The sequence below is a fragment of the Anser cygnoides genome, chromosome 3 (genome assembly GCF_040182565.1).
Source record: "Anser cygnoides isolate HZ-2024a breed goose chromosome 3, Taihu_goose_T2T_genome, whole genome shotgun sequence".
Taxonomy (NCBI): domain Eukaryota; kingdom Metazoa; phylum Chordata; class Aves; order Anseriformes; family Anatidae; genus Anser; species Anser cygnoides.
Window position 1 is genome coordinate 97,769,819 of NC_089875.1, and position 20,178 is coordinate 97,789,996.

General features: G+C 41.0%; 1 protein-coding gene across 2 annotated transcripts in view; it reads left to right on the plus strand.

Moving 5' to 3' along the window:
- ELOVL5 (ELOVL fatty acid elongase 5) overlaps positions 1 to 17,669 on the plus strand; it is a 36,032-nt gene extending 18,363 nt beyond the window's left edge. The window contains exons 2-8 of one of the 2 annotated variants that reach the window (XM_066994799.1): positions 1,025 to 1,093; positions 2,997 to 3,184; positions 9,777 to 9,854; positions 10,501 to 10,672; positions 12,149 to 12,273; positions 14,162 to 14,296; positions 15,748 to 17,669. In XM_066994799.1, coding sequence (XP_066850900.1) covers positions 1,036 to 1,093; positions 2,997 to 3,184; positions 9,777 to 9,854; positions 10,501 to 10,672; positions 12,149 to 12,273; positions 14,162 to 14,296; positions 15,748 to 15,879 — 888 coding nt within the window. In that variant the 5' untranslated portion in view covers positions 1,025 to 1,035 and the 3' untranslated portion in view covers positions 15,880 to 17,669. The remainder of the gene's footprint in view (positions 1 to 1,024; positions 1,094 to 2,996; positions 3,185 to 9,776; positions 9,855 to 10,500; positions 10,673 to 12,148; positions 12,274 to 14,161; positions 14,297 to 15,747) is intronic. The other variant, XM_066994800.1, reaches the window with a different exon arrangement.
- Positions 17,670 to 20,178: the final 2,509 nt, after the last annotated feature.

Below are 20,178 nucleotides of genomic sequence, written 5' to 3' on the forward strand. Positions count from 1 at the left end.
TTAAGGGAAGAGAAACACCAAGAAGTGAAAATTATCCTAGTGAAAATGGGCAAAATTCTTTTAGTGAAAGCTCAGTGCATCTGTAATAATTAGAAGAAATCGGAAGGAATTCGGGATGGAAAAGAGGAAATTGGAAAGAGTTTTTTAATTTATTTTTTTAAATCAAAAATAAATTTTCTTCCCACTCTCACAAGAACAAGTTCGGAACAATTTCATGTATTTCTTTCCTGCTTTAACCGTAGGAAGGCACGGCAGACCTGCATACTGCAGTGTAGCAGGTTCTCCAGATAAATATTGGCCATGTAAGGAGATGACAGATGACTCAATCACTTTTCTGTACTGATATTTGATGAGTTTTATTTCACAATGTTTTGCCAGTAAGGAAGTTGTGGAACTGGAGATGTTCGTGCTGTGAATTGCAATATTTTCCTCCCTCGCCTCTGCAACCCTCTATGTCATTCATTCCAGAGTTGTTCATCTGTTAGTTTTATGGGCTGTTAATCATAGCTGTAATCAGTCACCTATTCATAAAAGTGATAGTAGAGCCAGTTTTTACATTTTTCTTTCCCTTCTTTCTCCTCAGCTAGTGTTGCCAGCTATTTGGGATTCTTTGTTAAAATAGCTTCATAGTATTTATATGGGAATTTCAGTGTTGCTGCTTTTTTAAGATCCAAGCCTCATCCTCCTCTTTGCAGAGGGATCTTGCAAGATGTCATCCTGTATTTGCACTCTTAAATAGAGAACTAGAGGGAACTTTGGGTTAATCTGAACTTAATGTTTTAAACCATTTTTTATTCTATATCCATAATTAAATAATTCAGCAGAAAATGCGGCTTTTTACACCAGTGGTTCTCTGACACTAGAGTAAGCTTTCCGCACTTGATACATGCTAGTAATGTCCAGTACCTGTCTGCACTTTTTGTATGTTAGTATTTTCTCTGTTGACCATAGCAGTTGGTACTCAGACAATTAAAGTGTTTCCATGAGCTGAAGAACTAACTTTCTCTGCATCTTTTCATTTCAGCAGATTATAGAATGGAACGTCTGGATAAAACAATCAATAGCTACCTTGACGTTTGGCTTGGACCCAGAGGTAAGCTTTTTCAAAAATAAAACAGTAAGACTGATATGAAAGCGTAGACACTAGAGCATAAGAAAGCACATTTCTAGCATCCTGACTTTGAAAGGTGACCACTTTTCTTAGTATTGGCAGAACATCAAAATGCGTGATCCTATAATAAATGGAAAATGTCTTCTCAATGCTGGCAATTTTCTGACCTGAAGAGCTGCTAGTTGTTCAGCAATGCTGTTCTTTTTATTACCAGTTAAGTGCCAATGTTGTTACCCTTTGTGACCTACTTATCTCACTCAGATCTTTGCACTTTTTTTCTTAGAAGTTAATAATAGATTGTGTTGGGGGAAAAAAATAAATCTTTTTTGAATTTGAATTTTGAAATAAAAATACTCTTGCCCTTATAATTAAAGCTGCTCACCAAGTTTTCACTTACAGAAAAAAAAAAAACTGTGATTTTTAGAAACCTGTGCTTCTTTGAAAACCTCTTTAAACAAACTGTGGGTTTGGTGGGTTTTTCACTTGGAAGAGGTTCACAGGTGGAGAGCAGAAATCCTGGTCAGTGTGAAGAAGGGAGAGGCAGTGGGACCAGAGCAGGCAATGCCCTTGTGGTGGGGACTTCCATCCAGGATTCAGATGATCCTGTAGGCGGTGTGCACAGCTGACCCCTGCAATGTTCCTCAGTGGCTTGTGCTTTCTTCTTCTGGCTGTTTCAGTAGCATCTTTCCTACTGCTTCTTACCCTCTTTCTCTGTCCAAGTGAAACTCCTGCAATGATGCCTCTTCCTTGGGGGCCGAAATCCACCAGGGAATTCCTGTTCTGCTGTGGAACAAGCCTCCGATCCTTCAAAGTGTGTCTTCTGTTTGCTTTGAGTTGCTCTGTGCCCTCTTTGCACTCATCTTCATGCTGAACCTGTTCAAATGATGCGATAAAACTTACAGTCTGTGCTTGCATGTGGTCTGTATTTGCCATGTCTTGAAACTGAAAGCAGCAAATGCAAACAATTCCCAGGCTTTCTTAACTATTTCCCAACCTACATTTTAAGGCCTCATTTCTTACAGTCAAGATCCACATTTGACTCCTTTAAAATGAAGATGTTGTTGGCTTATGGTTTGGTAAGCACGGTTTCTGTCCTTTGGGCAGGAATCAGGTGAAGGGAGTGAAATGCCGTGCTGTTACTGGGCTTGGACCATGCGCTTGTAGGTCAACAGTGACCGTGTAGAAAAGTGTCACGTGCTTGCCTCAAGCGTTCCTCTGGAGTGCACTTGTTCTGAGCAGCTTCCGTGCTTTTTCTGAAGAGTCGACATTTTGCCAGCTGGTCTGGTTGGTCAAACTGGACTGACTGTTCTGTGTTTCATTGCTAACACGAGGACTCCAAAATTTAAGTATCCTGAGCAGCACATATAGATATCTGTTGGGGTTAGTATTGGTACAACGTAGACTAGAAAGAAATGATCCGCTGATACCTGTAAAGGTGTGCACTTCACTCCTAGCTTTGCTTGTTCTGAGGAAATAAGAAGGGTACTGTTTGGAAAGGTTAATTTGAGAGAATAAGGGGAAAAAGGTCACTGAAGCCTTTTTTTTTTTATCATTTAAATTCATCTTTGGTATTCAGGATGAATGACATTTTGGAACAGTAGTATTTCACTCATAATAATTAGGTAATAATTTAGGAATATCTTTGTTTCGGGAAGAGGATTATTTCTGTTTTCTTTAACAACTGTATAACTAAAATCTTCTTGTTTGTGTAAGTTTTTCATAATTAGCAACCTGGCCCTTAATAGAAAGGACTTGCTGTTCTCCCTTCATCTTTCTCTGGTAATTCTGGCACTAGAAGCATTCTTGGGTAGAGCTTTTTCTGGACACATTAAATTCTTCCACTTGCAAAAATCTAAGTTTTTGTAATTTTGTTTGTTTGTTTCAGACCCCAGAGTAAAAGGATGGCTTCTTCTGGAGAATTATACACCTACCTTTATCTTCTCAGTCTTGTACTTACTAATCGTATGGCTAGGACCAAAGTACATGCGGAACAAACAACCATTTTCATGCAGGGGTATTCTAGTGGTCTACAACCTCGGACTCACGCTGCTTTCTCTGTATATGTTTTATGAGGTAGGAGAAAGGGTTTGGGCTGGGGTTATTTTGCATTGTCTGGCTTAATTATATTGGCATGTGTTGAAAATGATCTATGGGGATATTCCTCATAAATCCGGGGAAACATCTGAAAAATGTTGTTACTGTTCTTCAATGTCCCTTCTCAGAGGAGAAAACTACTGCTTGCCTAAAAGACAGGCTTAGCTTGATTGCTTTGGTGGATTGTGCAAAGTACTCGGTAGCAAAACTGTGTCTTGTTTTGGAGTACAAAACGTGTTTTATTTGAATGTGTTTAATCATGCACGCACTCTTTGCATCTATTTCTGTAAGCTTGGAATAGCTTCTCTTGTGTCATTTTTTGTTGAAACAATTACATCTGGGCAATTGTGATTCATCTGGTTTTGAAAGTTGAAATCTGAACACACAAATGTATTTCAAACTGAATTGGACTTTCTGTGGACTTAATTTCTTTCTTAACAGAGATTTAGGCGCTGTAAAGTTTTCCGCTTTCATAGAGCAGTTTAGCTGCTTTTGATCAGCATTGCATGTTTTTGATTAACGCAAAACCAAAAACCTATGGCAATGTAAATAAGAATGTAGTCAGTAGACGTTGGAGCATGTGGTTTTAATGTACGGAATACTCTGGCTCGCTTTTAACCAAAAGCGTTTCTCCTTTCTGCAAGGAGGCATTTTGTTTCCAACATGAGATTACAAACAAGAACTAAAACTACTAATTTCTTTTTGTGGAGGAGGGGGACATTTGCTTAGAAGTACATGAAAGCTATAATTCTTGAAGTTTGTAGTTTATAGTGTTTTACAAAGTGAGTTTAGATAGGAAGTGATTTAAATTTCAAGTTCTTTCTCTTGTGTAGTGAAGTGTTTATTCAGAAATCACTGTGTTCAGTTGGATTATTGAGAATTTTGACACTTGATTCTTTAGGATGAGCATTTTGGGATTCAGTAGGTACTTAGAACAACTTGAATTCTTGATTTGCTTACATTTCTAATCTTCCCGTCAGGATATTCTAAATACAAGTGTGTGAGGAGTGCATCCAGAATTTGCATATTGATCTCTTTAATTTGTTAAAATGTAGCGCTGCTGTGCACTTATATACTACATCTGCATTATTATTTTTATGATGAGATTATTTATAATTACACAATAACTTGAGATTAAAATAATACAAATTATTATATTGGAGGTTTACAAGTGCAAACTTTTCTTCAGTTGTACTAAGTACGGATAAAATTCTCATATTAGCCGATCTTTTTTTCTTGAATACTTGGAATAATACTCATAGTTTCCAAGTGGAAGTTATTGTAATATTCTGCTCTGTTAAAAAAAATGATAAATTTAAACAATAGAAAATATTTGAACTGACTTTTCTTGCTAACAGTGAATAAGTTACCAAGAAAAGATTGATTATTGTGTTAGAGAAGTCCTCATACTTCTAACCAGCTGAATAGCCTTTATATTACCTCATTCCTTCACAATTAAAATACAGTGAAATATTAAGGTTTCTGCTTTCTATAAAGTGAAACACTTTATATGAAAGTGAATGTTGCTCTTAACGTAATATTACGGGATTGTTCGTTGGTATTACTGGAAATATACTTTATAAATGGGAACACACGAAACTGCAGTGTTATGAAGACTATTAAACTCATGATAGTCACAACGAAAATGCTTTTGAGAACATCTTACAAGCAAGTTTGCTCTTCTGTAGCCGACGTTGTCTTAGAAGACCACTGGATGTCCTCTGCTGTACACATGCCGTGCTGCATCTCTGCTGATGCAGCAATATTGTGCTGGACTTGAGGGCAAGCAATGGTCTGCAGCAAGGCCTGATCCCATGAAAATGCTGCCGAGCAGACAGCCTTACTGACATAACACCGTGCAGCTTGATGTTGCAGGGTGAGAGCCGAAGGGCCAGGTGATAGGGAAAAAATCAGCTTCCTGAACCTCCAGGTATGTTTTCTAGCTGCAGTGCCGCTGTAATTACCCGTGTCAGTGCAAAGCAGGTGGTAGCCTCGCTCAGATCACATCAGGCACTGAAATTTCCCTTTGAAGGATTAGTGATTCATCAGTAGCAGCACTTCATGGTACATGCGCTCTCTTTCAAGCTAAAATGCTGAAGCATTCAAAAAGAGATGAGGGTGAGATAATACCTTACAGTGCTTATGTTACTCCCTGCTCCCTTCCTTGTCACTTTGTATTTCAATTGAATTAAACTGTTTTCAGTCCTAGTTTGAGGAAATACTGCATAAAACAACACCACGTATGAACTTGTTCAGTATCCTGTCCGAAAATAAGCTGTTTTAATAGCTTGTGTACAATATACCTCAAATCCTGCTTGGGAGTTTTTCCTGAGTTGCAGCTGTCAGGGTGTCAGCTCGTGAATCATAGCATCACAGCTCGGTTTAAATACTTTATGAACAAAGCATGGTGTTAAAGTGAGGCATGCTCCCAGCTAGGATGAGAAAGATGACCTACTTGGTTTTCTGACCTTTATGTCTGAATGTTTGTATGCAGTAACGTAGAAAAGAAACTGTGGGATTTGCATAATTCCAGCTACTGTGTTCTTGCCCCACGTGGTCTGCTGATGTAGTGTGGTATAATCTCATTTTAAAGTCACTAAAAGTCTTATACCTCTTATTTGGGATATCTAGGTAGTATTTCACGTACATCATTATTGTAAATTATTTGTTCAGGCATTTAATAACTAGACAAAGGTGGGGCGTGTTCTGGTACAAGTAAAAGAGAGTAGTGGGCTGCTTGTCCCAGATCATTTAAAAGGCAAGACAGGTCTGAGGGAGTGGGAGAGGTTCCCCTCGGCTGACCTGCCAGCGTAGCAGAGGGCAGCATCGTCATTCTGTACTGTAGGGGGAGGGCATGCTCATTAGGGGGAAATAACAGGGTATTTCATGTAAATTTACAGTGCCTAGTGATTGAGAGAGGCCATGTGGACTCATGTTAGTCCTCATTAACTGATATAACGTCAAGTTTGTAATCTGAGGCAGTCATTAACAGGTGCGTTGCTCGAACACCAAGGGTGAGAGCACAAAGGGTAAGGGGAGCAGGGGAGCCCGGGCCGTGCACGCCAAGGGACGCTGGCCCTGCACCCACCTCCATGGAGGGTGCTTGTGAGCTGTGCGTGCCCAAAGGACCCACAGGTGTGCCGTATGCCCCTGGCAGGGTCAGGCTGAGGTAGGGCTGGCTTTGGACTTCGGTGGGAGCAGCATTCCTCCCGTGGGCAGGGGCGGCGAGGGCTGGTGCCCTGTGAGGCAGCGAAGGTGAGGGGCAGGGCGTGGGCTCGCAGGAGAGGCCGCAGGTGGCTCGCAGCGGGTAATCACCGGGGCAGTTTTGCGTCTTGGCAAGCTTTTCCTTTCTTTGATCGGACACGTGAACCTCTGCTCCGATCTAGGTCTGTTCGGAAGCCCGTAAAGTAACTCGTCACGCTCTGACAGCGTGCTGCAGTGCTGGGTCCCTCGCCTGGCCCTCTGCAGCAAGTCTCAGACCTTGGCTGGTATCATGAGAACACCAAGCCCGTCCCAGTCAGCCCGCTGTGGCAGCCACTTCACACTGGTGTGAGCGTGCTGGTCTGTTTCGGTAGCAGATGTGATAAAAAGCGCATGCCGCAGCATTTTAAAGAATCCAGCAACAGAATTACAAAATGAAAGTAATACGAAAATGAAAGGCCGGAGAGAGGGAAGAGGCTCTGCTCAAGCAGAAAAGCAACCTTGAACTGCAGGGTTTGCCCTGCAACCGAAGAACTTTGCATTGAATTTGAGTACCATTTCAACTGGATTATGAGGGAGCTGTCTCTTTTGTGTGCCATTTAAAAATCGTGGACTCTGGTGAAAATGATTACAGTCAGCCTTTTCTGGACAGGCTAATTCCTCAAGAGGAGATGTGCCTGTGGTCAGGCATCAGTGGTGCCATTAGCAAGCCTGGGCTGCTGCCAACCTGAAGATGAAGGTACACAGCAGAGCCATTTGGGAACTGCTGTTGGTCAGGTATCAGAGTGACCAATTGTTTTTTTTTTTTCTTTTCTGAAGCCTTCCAGCACGTGCTGAAAGTATTGTGGACATAACAAATAGCGGCGCAGGGCAAAGGGGCAGCTGGCTCCCTCTGGAAAAGCACTGCCGATGTGTGTTGTGTGGTGCACAAAGCAAGGTCTGTGGGCAGTGGCACCAGCTCGTGGCAGTGGCAGCAGGTTTTGACCACTGAGTTTATTCTGGAAAGGGAGGGTTTAAATTATTTTTGCAACTATACTATTTATATGTTAAAAGTTACTGCCATTTACTGCAAATGTTGCTTTGCTTATATCATTTAAAACTCTCTGGCTGTGAGATACTACTACTGCTCCTAGGATGTTACAATATGCTCTTCTGGAAGCAAAGGTTTAGCTGAAGCTGCCTGTTATTCACACTGATGCTTTTACCCTTTTACCCTTCAAAGGGCTGGAATCAATCCAGACACCTGATGTCAAGCTGTAGGTGGGGAACTTATTTCCCTTACCGGGAAAGGTGTTTGGGGTTTCGCTGTTCTAGCCTTTGCTTTGGAGAAGTTCATGGAGCACAGGGATGCTACAGGACACTGAGCCTGGCTGTTTGGAGTAATCACAGGGTAAACGTGATTATTCCTCTATTTCTCACACTTCCTCAAGCTGTGAGAACTGTATGAAACCATCTGTAGGCTCTTAGCAACACTATTACAGCACAATGTGGGCTTCTGTCTGATATTCCAGCGGGCACCCAAGGAGCCGTACGGGCTTTCCCTCGATGCCGTCAGAGCAGCTTGGTGCAAGGCCTGCTCTGAGATGTAGCTGGTGCATCGCTTTAAAACTGGTGCCTTTAAACAGCAGTGGAAGGGAGAGGTCTCCATGGCTGCCTTCCCTTTGCGGCTTGGATAGAGGAATTGCTTGGGTCTGCTGCTGATACGCAAGGCTGCCCTGATGTCACTGTGGCGTGGCAATGTTGATTTTTGTCCATTACGTGAGGTAATTCCAGGTCTATCTGTTATGGTATAACTAGATGTCTTTTTTCTTCTTTTTTTTCCCCCTAAATAGCAGTGGTAATTCCATCTCAGAAGGTCAGAAATAATGACCTAGGCTGACTGGGTATTTTAAAAGCTAATTTAAGGAGAAAATGAGCCATGAAAGAACATTAGGAAAAGGTAGACCGTTTAAGTGATTATCTTTATTGTACCTTTTAGAATTAGTTTCCCACTCGCAGTTCTGAGCAGCGTTTAATAGCACCAGTTATTGTAGTCTTCTCATCAACTGATCATTTTAAATGGCTTATGGTACAGAGTTTTTCACTGTGGCTTTGCAAAGCTTTTCTTTTTTATTCTGCACGAGTGTAGATAAGGCCAAAAATGGACAAGTCTCTTGTGCAGGATATCTGCCTCTGCTTTTAAAATGTATTTTGGATACCTAAAGAAATAATTTTTCACTTGGGAGTAGTCTAAATTTGTTACTCCTCTTCTAATGCTATTCCCAAGAGGAAAAAAACATCTTTATAAACATCAAGCAAGCCCTTCCGTCTTGATTATTAATTTAATAGAAGCACTGATGGCAGCTTCAGAAAAGCCAGAGGCCAGAACCACTGAGGCATCATCCTTGGTTTTAAAAATAAATAAATTAAATAGCAAGCGGTGCCCTGGCCAAGGCACACTTGTTCTCATCTGCTCCTGTCTCCATAACTGTCCTTCTCCAGTCCCACCCTCAGCATCTCCTCCTCTGGGTGCTCCTCCATCTTCCCCCCTCCTCCAGCCTCCTTCAGAGCCCATTTCAGCCTCTCCTTTTGCAGTCTGCCTCCGCCCCACGGCCCCGTCGTATGCAGAGCTCGGGCACAGCAGCATGCTTCATCAGCCCTGGGAAAAAGGGTGGGACATGGGCACCCTCCTTGGCAGCTTGATCCAGATTTCATCTTGCTTCCCCAGAGGTTTCAGCCAGCTCCTAGGCAAAGGGTTCCCTGTCATCCTCTCGTGGCTAATAGCTGGTCATTGCTCTTAAAAGTAATTTTGTGGTGTTTGATGTGCCAGGAAGTCAGGCAGGCAACGGCAGATACTGTGGAGGAAATCACTTGGGCAATGAAGGATGTAATGTGCTTGGGATTAGTGAATTATTTAAAAAGATCCTGAAGAATCAAAATATGGCAGAGCATCAGTTGTTAGCTGTTAAGGGTAGCAAAGCTGAAGGGTTTGCTCTGTTACACAGCTGAAAAAATTGTAGTCAGATCCCTGTGTATAAAATTTATAATCGGAGGAGAAATATGTTTACTGTTTCTTTGGTTGTTCACTTTTCCATCAGTGACATCATCGGCTAAAAAGGAGAGATCTTTCTTAAAAATCTGTGTAGATTATGTCCATGCAAAACGCACGCCATGTGGGATAAGCCGGGATAAGATGTTGCCTCCTATTTTTATTCTGGTGTGCTGCAATTGGAAGAATTTGTGTTACTTCACCCTCCATTATGATTCAATAAGTGCCCGGAGCCTCGTGTCACAAAGAGAATGCCTTGGCACCAGGCGTCCCAACAAAGCTGTCAAGGTGCGAGGCGCGGTGTTGTCACCAAAATGACACTTCGTTCTTTTATCTTCCCAGCTGGTGACAGGAGTATGGGAAGGAGGATACAATTTCTTCTGTCAGGATACACACAGTGGAGGTGAAGCTGATATGAAGGTAATGTAATCGAGACTTAGAGCTAATTACATTTCAGATTGTCTCCCTGAGTCTAAGTAGAGAGCAGAAAGGCATTGATGATGTAGTTTTTGTTCAAATTATGTGTTCTTTTTTTCTCCTTCTGCAATAGGGAAGGGGAATGTGTAGTTAAACATAATAATTAATCCACAATATACTTGGTATTTACAGTTTCAGAGAGTAGCTGTATTTAAATTTTCACGCTTTCCCAGCTCAAAAAACAGGGAGTTGGTCTTCGGTCTGTATCCAGCCACTGTGTCATGACCCCCTTCACTGTCTGAGGGAAAACATAGTGATCATTTCTTCTGGTCCCCATTCAGGCGGTGCATTTACAGAGGGCACTACAGGAGCACCAGTGGTTAAGTGTTGTCTTGTTTCTGCCAGGACACCACAATGCACAGCAATAACCTCGTAAAACTCTCTGTCATCCTGTTTTCACCTGTAGTTATGGGTTTGCACCTGGGTCTCATATGGAAGAACTCAGTGCCAAGGTGTTACAGAAGATCTCAGCGGAGAGTCTTCAGTCCAGCTAGTGCAAGACGGAGTTTGAATTTTACCTACTTGGCAAAAGAGTTAAATAAGCCCCCACAACACGCAATACTTCTAAAACTTGTTTCCTCCTTTCTAGATCATACGTGTCCTCTGGTGGTACTATTTCTCCAAACTCATTGAGTTCATGGATACCTTCTTTTTCATTTTGCGGAAAAATAATCATCAGATCACCGTTCTGCATGTCTATCACCATGCAACGATGCTGAATATTTGGTGGTTTGTTATGAACTGGGTGCCTTGTGGTCACTGTAAGTACTGGGTTATGGTGGGGAATGTTTGCAGCAGAGGCCTTGTGTTGGTATTCTTTTGGTCAAATCCAACTTCTCTGGTACCTTCAGCTGCAGGATTTGTTCCTTCCGATACTAACCTGCTTTGCTGAATTGCAGCTACTGCTTGCAGATGTTAAGATGCCTGCAGAGCATATAGAAAATACATGGCTATGTGGTTTGAAGATTTTGTTTGGCAGTGTGATGTTTATCTGCTGCAGTAGTCCAGGTCTGACACTTGTCAACCTTGCTTTCTCATTTTTCTGGTGGTTGGAGACCCTCAGATGAAACAATACTTATTTTCCAAGTTAGGACCAGAAGTTTGTTTCAGCTACAAGATGTCTAATAGTGACCCTTGCCCTCGACTCTGTCAAGTTCACTTGAGATGTTACTTTCTTAAATTAATTTCATTATACCAGTAGCTATAAATTATTATTTCAATTAAAATCTTGTCCCCTGAGCACTAATGAACGTGATCAAATGCTTCCTAAATGGAAGATATCCATGTCTCTCTTCTCTAAATCTTGCTTTGATTCTTTAATGCATGAGAGTGGCTTAGTTGTGGTTCAGATGTGCAGCTTACGGGTACTGGCTTTGTCGAACACTCCTCCAAGAGAAACCTTTGCAAATCCATTGGATGTGAACTAGCAGCAGTGCAGACCAAGAAGCTGGATTGCTCAGGAGTCTGCTTTCCGAGCCAAACAACATAGAAACTCTTGCTTGTTTTGTGTTGTTAGCACAACAGTGAATACTGTTGAACCTATGAAAAATGTGGATGTGGAAACACATTTTCCTCTAAAGAAGTTGATCCCTGTTTATAGAACAGTCAAAAGTGCAAGTACTTAGCGTCTATCTTGAGTTTCTGTGGTCTTGAAAATACTTCTGTGCTATTTCTGGTGATTGTTTTTTTTTTTTCTTCTTCCTTTCCAAGCTCTATGTTGGGCTCAGTCATCTAGTACTACACAGTTTGGTGCTGAGCTAAAACAGAAATTTCTTTAATGACTAAAGATGCTGTAAACAAGGGCAAATAAAATGGTTAACTTGCACTACTTGCGCTTTCAGAAGATGCCTGTTGCTTTTGATTATAAGTGACAAAAAGGGCTCCCACCTAGAAGGAAGTGAAATCAGCCTAAAATTAGATCAGAGAAGCTATTGATTGCTGGGCATGTTTACTTGTCTCCTTTTTATCAGCTTCCTCAATACCCTTGAGAAACTAGAATGTAGAAAAATAATAAATAGAACAATTGGAAGGCTGATATAAAGTGTGCAGTTACAAAGCTTTTCAACCACTCGGTTGGGTCAACAGAAAAAGTTTAAGGGGAGTGGAGTTTTTCGCCTTTGTTCTAAGGGAAATCATATTTTAAATAGTAACATTTTGAACTCGTTATCTTTGTGGGCTCCCAGAAACACCATTTTCATGGTAACACAGTGTACTTTCTTTCTCATTTGCTCTTTTAGCTTACTTTGGTGCCACACTGAACAGCTTTATCCACGTCCTCATGTACTCCTACTATGGGTTGTCTGCTGTTCCAGCAATGCGTCCTTATCTGTGGTGGAAGAAGTACATCACTCAGGGGCAGCTGGTGAGTGACGAGCTCTTCAGTGCTTCAGCAGGTTCTTGTATTTCCAGTGGGAACTTCTTGTCTTTACTGAGTTAGAGAGTTTTGGCAGGATGTGAAAGGGGAAATGAAGGCTAATACCTTCTGTATCTTCAAGTTCCTAAATCACCTTAGAAATCCAGCTTCTGCACCTCTGTTTGTACTGCTTTCAGGGCAAAAGGGAGGCAGGGACTGATGGTGTACACAAATCAGTGCTGAGCAGCTTAGAAGGATCTTTCTCCACCTCCCCATGTTTTGTGGCGAGATGTATTTGGGAATCATGCTGCTGGGTTTTCAGGGACTCAGGAGCCAGAGAGGAGGAAGAAGCTTTTCTTCCAAGCCCACTTTGAGTCGTGTGCTCTTCTGGGTGCTTGTTGCTCAGGCTGATGTTGAGATGACAGACCAGAAATGGAGTGCAACACAGTCCGCAGCTAACAAGGCCCTTCATTCTACTCCTGCAGGACAATGGATTTTCTGTCCCGTTTTTGCATGCAGTTGCAAATGGTTTATTAAAAACTGTTCAATATTTCTGGTCTCCTTATGCACTTTAAATGGGCAGATTTTTTTCACTTGTAATTCTGTGTTGGACTCCTTGCATCCATTTGTATTGTTTCCTGTGTGTACAGTGATGAAGCCTGAATGCTGTGTACTGGAGATGAAAAGAGCCCTGAAATTAAGCAACGTGGCACATGCTGTAGTGATACTACGTGTTTCGATGTGTGTAACACGTCTGAACATCACAAGGAAATGTGCATGGGTCTTTCTTCTTCCTCATTTTATAGACAGGGAAGCTAAAGCCTAGAGATGATTTTTATCATCTTTTATCATCATTTTTTATGATTTTTTTATTATTTTTTTCTCCCCACTTAGGAAGTCCCTTCTCAGACCTGTGAATAGGTTTAATAACATTTGCTGGTGACGACCAGCAATTCAGAGTTTTGATTCTCAAAATCTGCTTTTCTTAGCCATCCTTCAGGAAGGAACAGTGCTAAGTAGTGGAGTTCTTTGTGGTTTTGCAGGTTGTTTTGTTTTGTTTCGTTTCCAGACTTAGGCCCTGTTCTTCATCCGTGTTGTCTGAGTGCTGCAGAGTGCAAGTGTCTCAGTGGTTTATCTGCTCCCCTGGCTATTGTCACAGCCACTTCCACTTCCCTGCCTGCTCTGCGTGCATAACTGTTAGGGCAGCAAAATAGCAGAACAGAGCTGTCTTATTTTAAATAAACATTCCCTAATGTGGTAGCCTTCATGTAAGGGTGAATTTTTGCCTAAGGGCCTGTGCAGTACTTAAGCCCAAACTTTTTTTTTTTTTTTTTCCCAAAAGAGAACACTGCAGATAGTTAAACAGGTCTAATGAACCTCAGTCCTTCTCCCTGACCACCCCCAGCTTCCCTGCTTCATATGTGCAGCTTTCAACCCCAAAACGTCTCCACTGGAGCCACATGTAGGGTAGTCCCAGTCTCTAGGAGAGGGTGGCAGGATCGAAATGTGAACCCAGATCTTCGCAACTGAAGCAGTGAGATGCAGAGTTACTCTGTTAGGCTGGTAGAGTCAAACCCTGGTGAGCTCTCACGAGGGAGGCGGTGGTCTTTGTTCCTCAGTATACGTATGTCAACTCTATGTGAGTTACACTAGTGCTCTAAAATGGAGCAATATTAAATAAAAGCACTTAATCAACAGAACACTGCCACCTGAAAGTCTTCCTAACTCACGTTTACTTTTAGAAAGGCAGAGAAGATAAATTTATCAAACACCCAGGATTACATATTTTGACTTGCTTTGTGTATAACTAATTAGGTTTTGGTCAGTAATGGCTATTTTCCATCTTGCATTAGCGTGCTCTGTTTTCTCTTGTTTATTTATTTTTTTCTTTCCCCAGACTCAGTTTGTCCTGACAATCTTCCAGACCAGCTGTGGTGTTGTTTGGCCATGTGCATTTCCTCAGGGGTGGCTGTATTTCCAGATTTCATATATGATTTCTTTGATTATCCTCTTCACAAATTTCTACATTCAGGTAAAAGTAATATTCATCAATTCTGTGTATCATTCTGCTGGTTTTATCTCTTTGAAAAACAGCTTTCCGGTGATATGCTTCAAGTATTCTTTTTCTATCTTCCTGTAATATGCATACATTCTTAGAGTACTGTACTTGCTGGTGTGCCCTCAAATTTGAGAGCTTCAGGTGTGTTCTCTGCATAATTCAGAATGATCAGAAATCACAATACAAAAACAAATTTTACTAATGCAATTTTAACTGCAGATGAGGGAGAGGAGGAGCTTTATGTAAGAAACGGCTTTTCATTCTGAAATAAAACAGCAGCCTGTGAACCTCTGAAGCAAACAAAGGAATTGTTCCCTACTGTTCTTACAAGGGTAAATGCTTATTCTATTTCCAGGGAAACTTCCCAAACTATCAACGTACAAAAATCTGGTTTTGATTCACCTTTATAAGCATTGGCTTGTATTTCTGTATGGAAAATTATCATTTGGAATCGTGTTTCTGTGAAACTTGTTTCATGTCTGAACAGATTTGGACTTTGATCTATGTTGTTCAGAGTAGGTAATAATCAGGCTCTGTGCAGAGATGTCCCCATCTTCAAAAAATCAAACCTGTGCAAGCTCCAGCCCCCGAACAACCAATTCTGAGACATATTTTAAATGTCTCTTGAAAGAGTCAAATATTTCAGGTCCAGAATATAGCAGGAAAACATAGCAGGCTTCACCTTTATGATCTGGTACTTCTTAAAATAAGTTCTGTGGTTCATATAAATTGCTTCTTAGGAACATGCAAATTAAACTTGATTGTATATTCCAAACATTGCTTTAATTTCTTCATCAGCTTTACTCAAATTTTAACTTTCCTTCACACACACACATGCTTTGGGCAATGCATTCTTACCAGGCAAGGTCTCTTAATCTTTCAAAAAGATTGTCACTTATATTCTTTCCACTGCCTGTAATTTTTGGTGCCCTGAATCTCCTGAGAGCTGTTAGTCTTCTTTCCTACTTCACGCGTCAGCTGCTGCAAATTTGTTTTGCATTTCTGTCTCTGAAACGTCCCTAACTGTTCTTGTTTATCCACTTCTTCTGGCATTGCTGGAGATAGTCACCTGTGTTGCATCAAACTCTTTCCTCACTTGTCATTTTGGGTATATTCTTAGGCTCTAGTCTGCTCATGAAATTGCTTCCCTGCTTCTAAGTGACTGTTAACGTAGTACTGCCAATGCTACCATCATACTACAATTCTTGTTCTTTCCCAGTGAACTAATTCTCTTATTGTGATGAATGAAACACATAGTATAGCCTTACACACAAAAAATGGTAAAGCTTATTAGACTCTGCCACCAGCACAAGGTCTTTAAAAATGATGGATGCAAGTTTGCTTTTGTGTGTCTTGATCTACTGTGAGGAAGTGGTCGTTTATACCTGTTTAAGCAAAACCATGTGCTTTTCCGTATATTCTAGACTTACAACAAGAAGGCATCCTCGAGGAGGAAAGAGTATCAGAATGGCTCTACAGCCACTGTGAACGGGTACACAAACAGCTTTTCTTCCCTTGAGAACAATGTGAAACAAAGAAAACAAAGGAAGGATTGAAGACCAAACTGAAAAACCATTTTGATAACCCCAACAACAAAATCATCTGATTGTAAGCACAATAAGAGTTGTGCACTAATACTCTAATGGCTACTGTAACTATTCCTGCCTAGAATAGTGTGATTTATGTAGGACTTAACCAGTGCAAACACCCTAGAAACTGTATACAGAACATAAAAGTAGGTTAAAGTTTAAAAATAATTCTGGGCTGTCACTGACCCCGCTATAGACTGTGGAAGGGAGTATTATTGTAGTATACGACACTGCTGTTGCCTTACTAGTCAATATGATAGGTGCTGAATTATGATTCACAATTTGAAAACACTGTAATCTAAACTCCATTTTTTTACTGTAGATCGTGCATGTGATTGTAGAGGTAATTTGTACGATGCTGGTTTCAGTAGATAAACACACATGCCTTAAATTAAAAAGCAGGGCCCAAAGCTTATTACTGGTTTAAAAATTAGGGTATGTTTCAACTTTTCAGTTGATTGACTTTTTATTAAAAAGTCATTTAGAAGAATCCATTGATCATTTTACTGTTCTGTATGTGATACACAGCGTTAAGTATCTCTTACATGATACAGTGAAATTGGAAATGGCACGTTTAGTTTTGTATATTTGGCTTTAACTGACTAAACAGTCACAAACCAGATGGAAAAGTTATTTTACCTTTTTAATAGATCTTATTTTTTTATTTGAAGTATGTCACTAATGTAAAATTAATTGGCGCTTACACAGTCCAGGAAGACTTAATTATTGTCTCTGAGGTTTAGGGTATATACAGGGTGGACCCATCTTTTATTTTCTCTTTCTTTTTCTTATTTCTGGGAATTCTTAAATGTTAAATGAAGAGTGGTTTTTAATATGGAAACTGGCAGAATTTCAAGTGTTGTTACCATAGCCATATCCACGCTTTAGAAGCTACTGTTTAAGCCTGTGACACATCCAAAAGCGTATTTAAAAACGAAGACAGAAAGATGCTTTTCTGACGGAATTGTCTGTATTTAAGTTGGTATCTGTACTGTTCTTCATGTAGCATATGTTCATTTTTAAAATGTGCCTAACAAACATTTTTTTCCCCAAACAAGCAAAATGAAACGGTCTAAGTCATATGTAATGTTTTTTAAATGTTACTGAAATGTGCTGGAGATGCCTGTTTCTGTAATGTGAGTTGTGTATATCACCAGTAATGTTTTGGCTTGCTATCTGAGGATTTGTTTAGAGTGCTTGTTAAAGTTGCTCCTTCCTGTAAAATCTTGCCTTGCACGTATGAGGAGCTAATTGCAAAGCCAATATCTATTGCTGGGATGTTATTCTGGTGTCTGCAGTGGTGGAGTTTGGCTTATGAATATCTTATTCATTAAGCTCTGAAAAATGAAATTGTGCAAGACGTTCAGTTGGTCATTGCTCAAGTTTAGCTATCTGTTTTTGATATTTATGTAAATGCCAGTTTTAACATGTTTAATTTTTCTTTTTTTTTTTTAAATTAAATTTTTTAAAAATTTTTGCACATCTTTTAGGGAATTAATAAGTTCTCCTGCTAACCTTGTGGGTTTTCATTCCTTGTTTTGAAGGAGACAGTGTCTGTTATGTTTACATTATCGAAGCTTGAGTGTGTGTCTTCATTTCTAGGTACTGGTTTGCAGAGTCTTTACATAGCTCAGTACAGCAGCTACAGTGTTCAAAATAGGCTGTCTAAATGTGCTAGAAATAAACCCTTGGCTCATCTGAATATACCTACATTGTTAATGTTTGACATAGTTTAATCATTAAAACACTTTTGATGATCTCTGCCTGAATTCTATAGTGGGTTTGTACAGATCTAACACATTGCTGCTTCCTGCGCAAGGCCAAGAAGGAATTGTCTTGGCCGAATGACAGCTGCAGATACTCAGAGAAATTTAGCGTACCAGAGATTTGGTATCAAATTCAATACAGAAACCTTTGGCTGTTACTGAACATGGCTCCATTGCCCGGCTGTAGAAATTATTATCTGTGTGATGGATTAAACCTCCCAGTGGAAATAGTGACTCGCTGAAAGCAGAGCGTCCCAAATGGCTCTGAGGCTGAGCGCCGGCAGAAAACTTAACAGGGGCCGAGAGGGACTTTCTGCCTCCTATACACTGTCTGTAAACTGGAAACGATACTTCTGTCCAGAATGTGAGCATTAAAGAACACTTTTGCAATTTCTCTACAATCTTTTGCCCTTGAGTGATCACTTCTGAGCTCTGTCTGATGTGAGTGCACTGCAACAAGCTCAGATGGCTTGGTGATGGACTTAGCAAAAGCAGAACTACTTACATAGCTGTCTGTCTTCGAGTTTGCAGGCTCTTAATACAAGAAACGTAGACCAAGGAAATGCATTTTGCATTTTGTTTGAAAGTCTCAGAGGTTTTGTGTTATTCTGGTCTCTCCTGGAAGGGAGCTCCAGATGCTTCAGATGATTGCTAAGATAGTTCCACAGTCGAATTTGCAAGTACACAAGAAAGAAACTGAGTTTTTTTCTGAACAGGGCTCAGGAGGGTTACCAAGAGCAATGCAGTTCTTCGGATGCTGAGCCAAATCGGCAGGTTGTACCTGCAAGGCAGAAGCCACAGCACCGACCTGGCCTTGCTCAGGGAGCCAGGGGAGACCGGGCAGCTGCGCTCCAAGCTCAGCCATGGACAGAAAGAGGTACAGCATCAGTAACGTGCACAGCTGCAGGCCAGAAGATTGTGGCTCCTTGGCACTCTTCTACAGTTACCTGACCTGGGGCCTTTGGGTTGCCTCAGCTTCCTGACTGCCTGCTCTTCTCTTAATAGATACAGCTGTGGTTGGGTGCTCGGGATTGTCAGAGTCCTCTGAACAGACCGTTCATGTTGTAAAGGCTGGAGAGGTAAAAAAGGGCCAACTGCTGCCAATGGCCTGGAGAAAAAGCAGGCTGGGGAGAACAAAACACTTCAGTAGCTATTTGCAAAGGGAGTGGCCAAGCTTCAGGCTGTTCATCAAGAGCTGACCGAGCTTCCAGTACTTGGACCCTACAGCTCCTCATGATGGAGAGGGAGGCAAATGCTTTTGTTGAACTGTGCTTGGGGTAGGTAACCTTGGATGTCCATCACGTAGCCTTTCCTAGAGCTGTTCTGATGCAAGTACCTTGAGTGCTGTGTTGCTGCAGTGTGAGCCACCTCTAGGGCTGGGGTCACCGGGTGCTGGGGTTGCTGGTGCTTGCAGAGGGTAGTGGAAAGCAGAGAACACCTCTGGAAATCTAGGAAGTCTTTTTCATTGTTAGTTTTACTTAACACAAAGCAGATATTAAACAAGTGCTGGAGCTTCTGATAGGACTTTTACAACCAAAATTGGGGCAGAGGCCCCTAAAGCCCTATGGAGAGTCTTCTAGGGGTTGCCTCTACCTCTGATGTTTGGTTGCTGTGATGAGGAACAAGCAGATACAAATGTGTGTGTTGTGTGTGACCGAAATGTTGTTACAAGGCATGCATTATTCAAAAAACAGATGTAGAAATAAGCTGGATGCTGAAGGAAAACGTAAATAAATCATAGGCCAAATTACTTTGACAGTGTGGGTTCTGCTGGGAATCTGCTGGAAACCGAGCAGGAGGTGATTAAATTATGGATAGAGATATCTCTCTCTTGCTAGATAAATGCTGCTGAGAATTGTGTTGGTACAGGAGATTAACTTTGTATTGTCACTGTCACCCTCCAGCCAAGAATTGTTTAGCCAACAAAGGTGAATAGTTGTAATTACCAAGGTATTGCAAGAACAGGGCTAAAAAAACCCATGAAACTACTTGAATCCAATTTTAAACTTTCAAACCATTTAATATAAGTTGAAGGATATACAAAACAGGGTCTGTGTGTGTCTTGATTTCAGTAGAATAAATCTGGATAAGCAGGAGAAGCTGAGTGCCCAGGGGCTTCAAAGACATGGCAATAGAAGAGGCATTATATCTTAAGTCGAAGGTGCTAAAATCATCTCAAAATGGGGAAAAAATAGTAACAAATGTCTAGTCTAAAAAAATTATTACTGCGTCAAGCTGGGATGGGGAGAAGGATAAAAAAAATACACGTCTTGTGTTTCAAGGATATATAATGTAGATGCTATATTTTCTGTAGGGAAAAAGTAAGTAGTGGTACCCATTAACTGGTAGGCTTCATAGCCTGATTTCAGTACGATGCAAGGCTTCAGAATAAATGGAGGGAGTGGTTGAGTCCATAGAGGTAAACAGAAAATGGGAAAAATGGTTTTCTGGAAGTGATTCGCGCATAACTTACCGATATTATTTAACAAAAATAATTGTC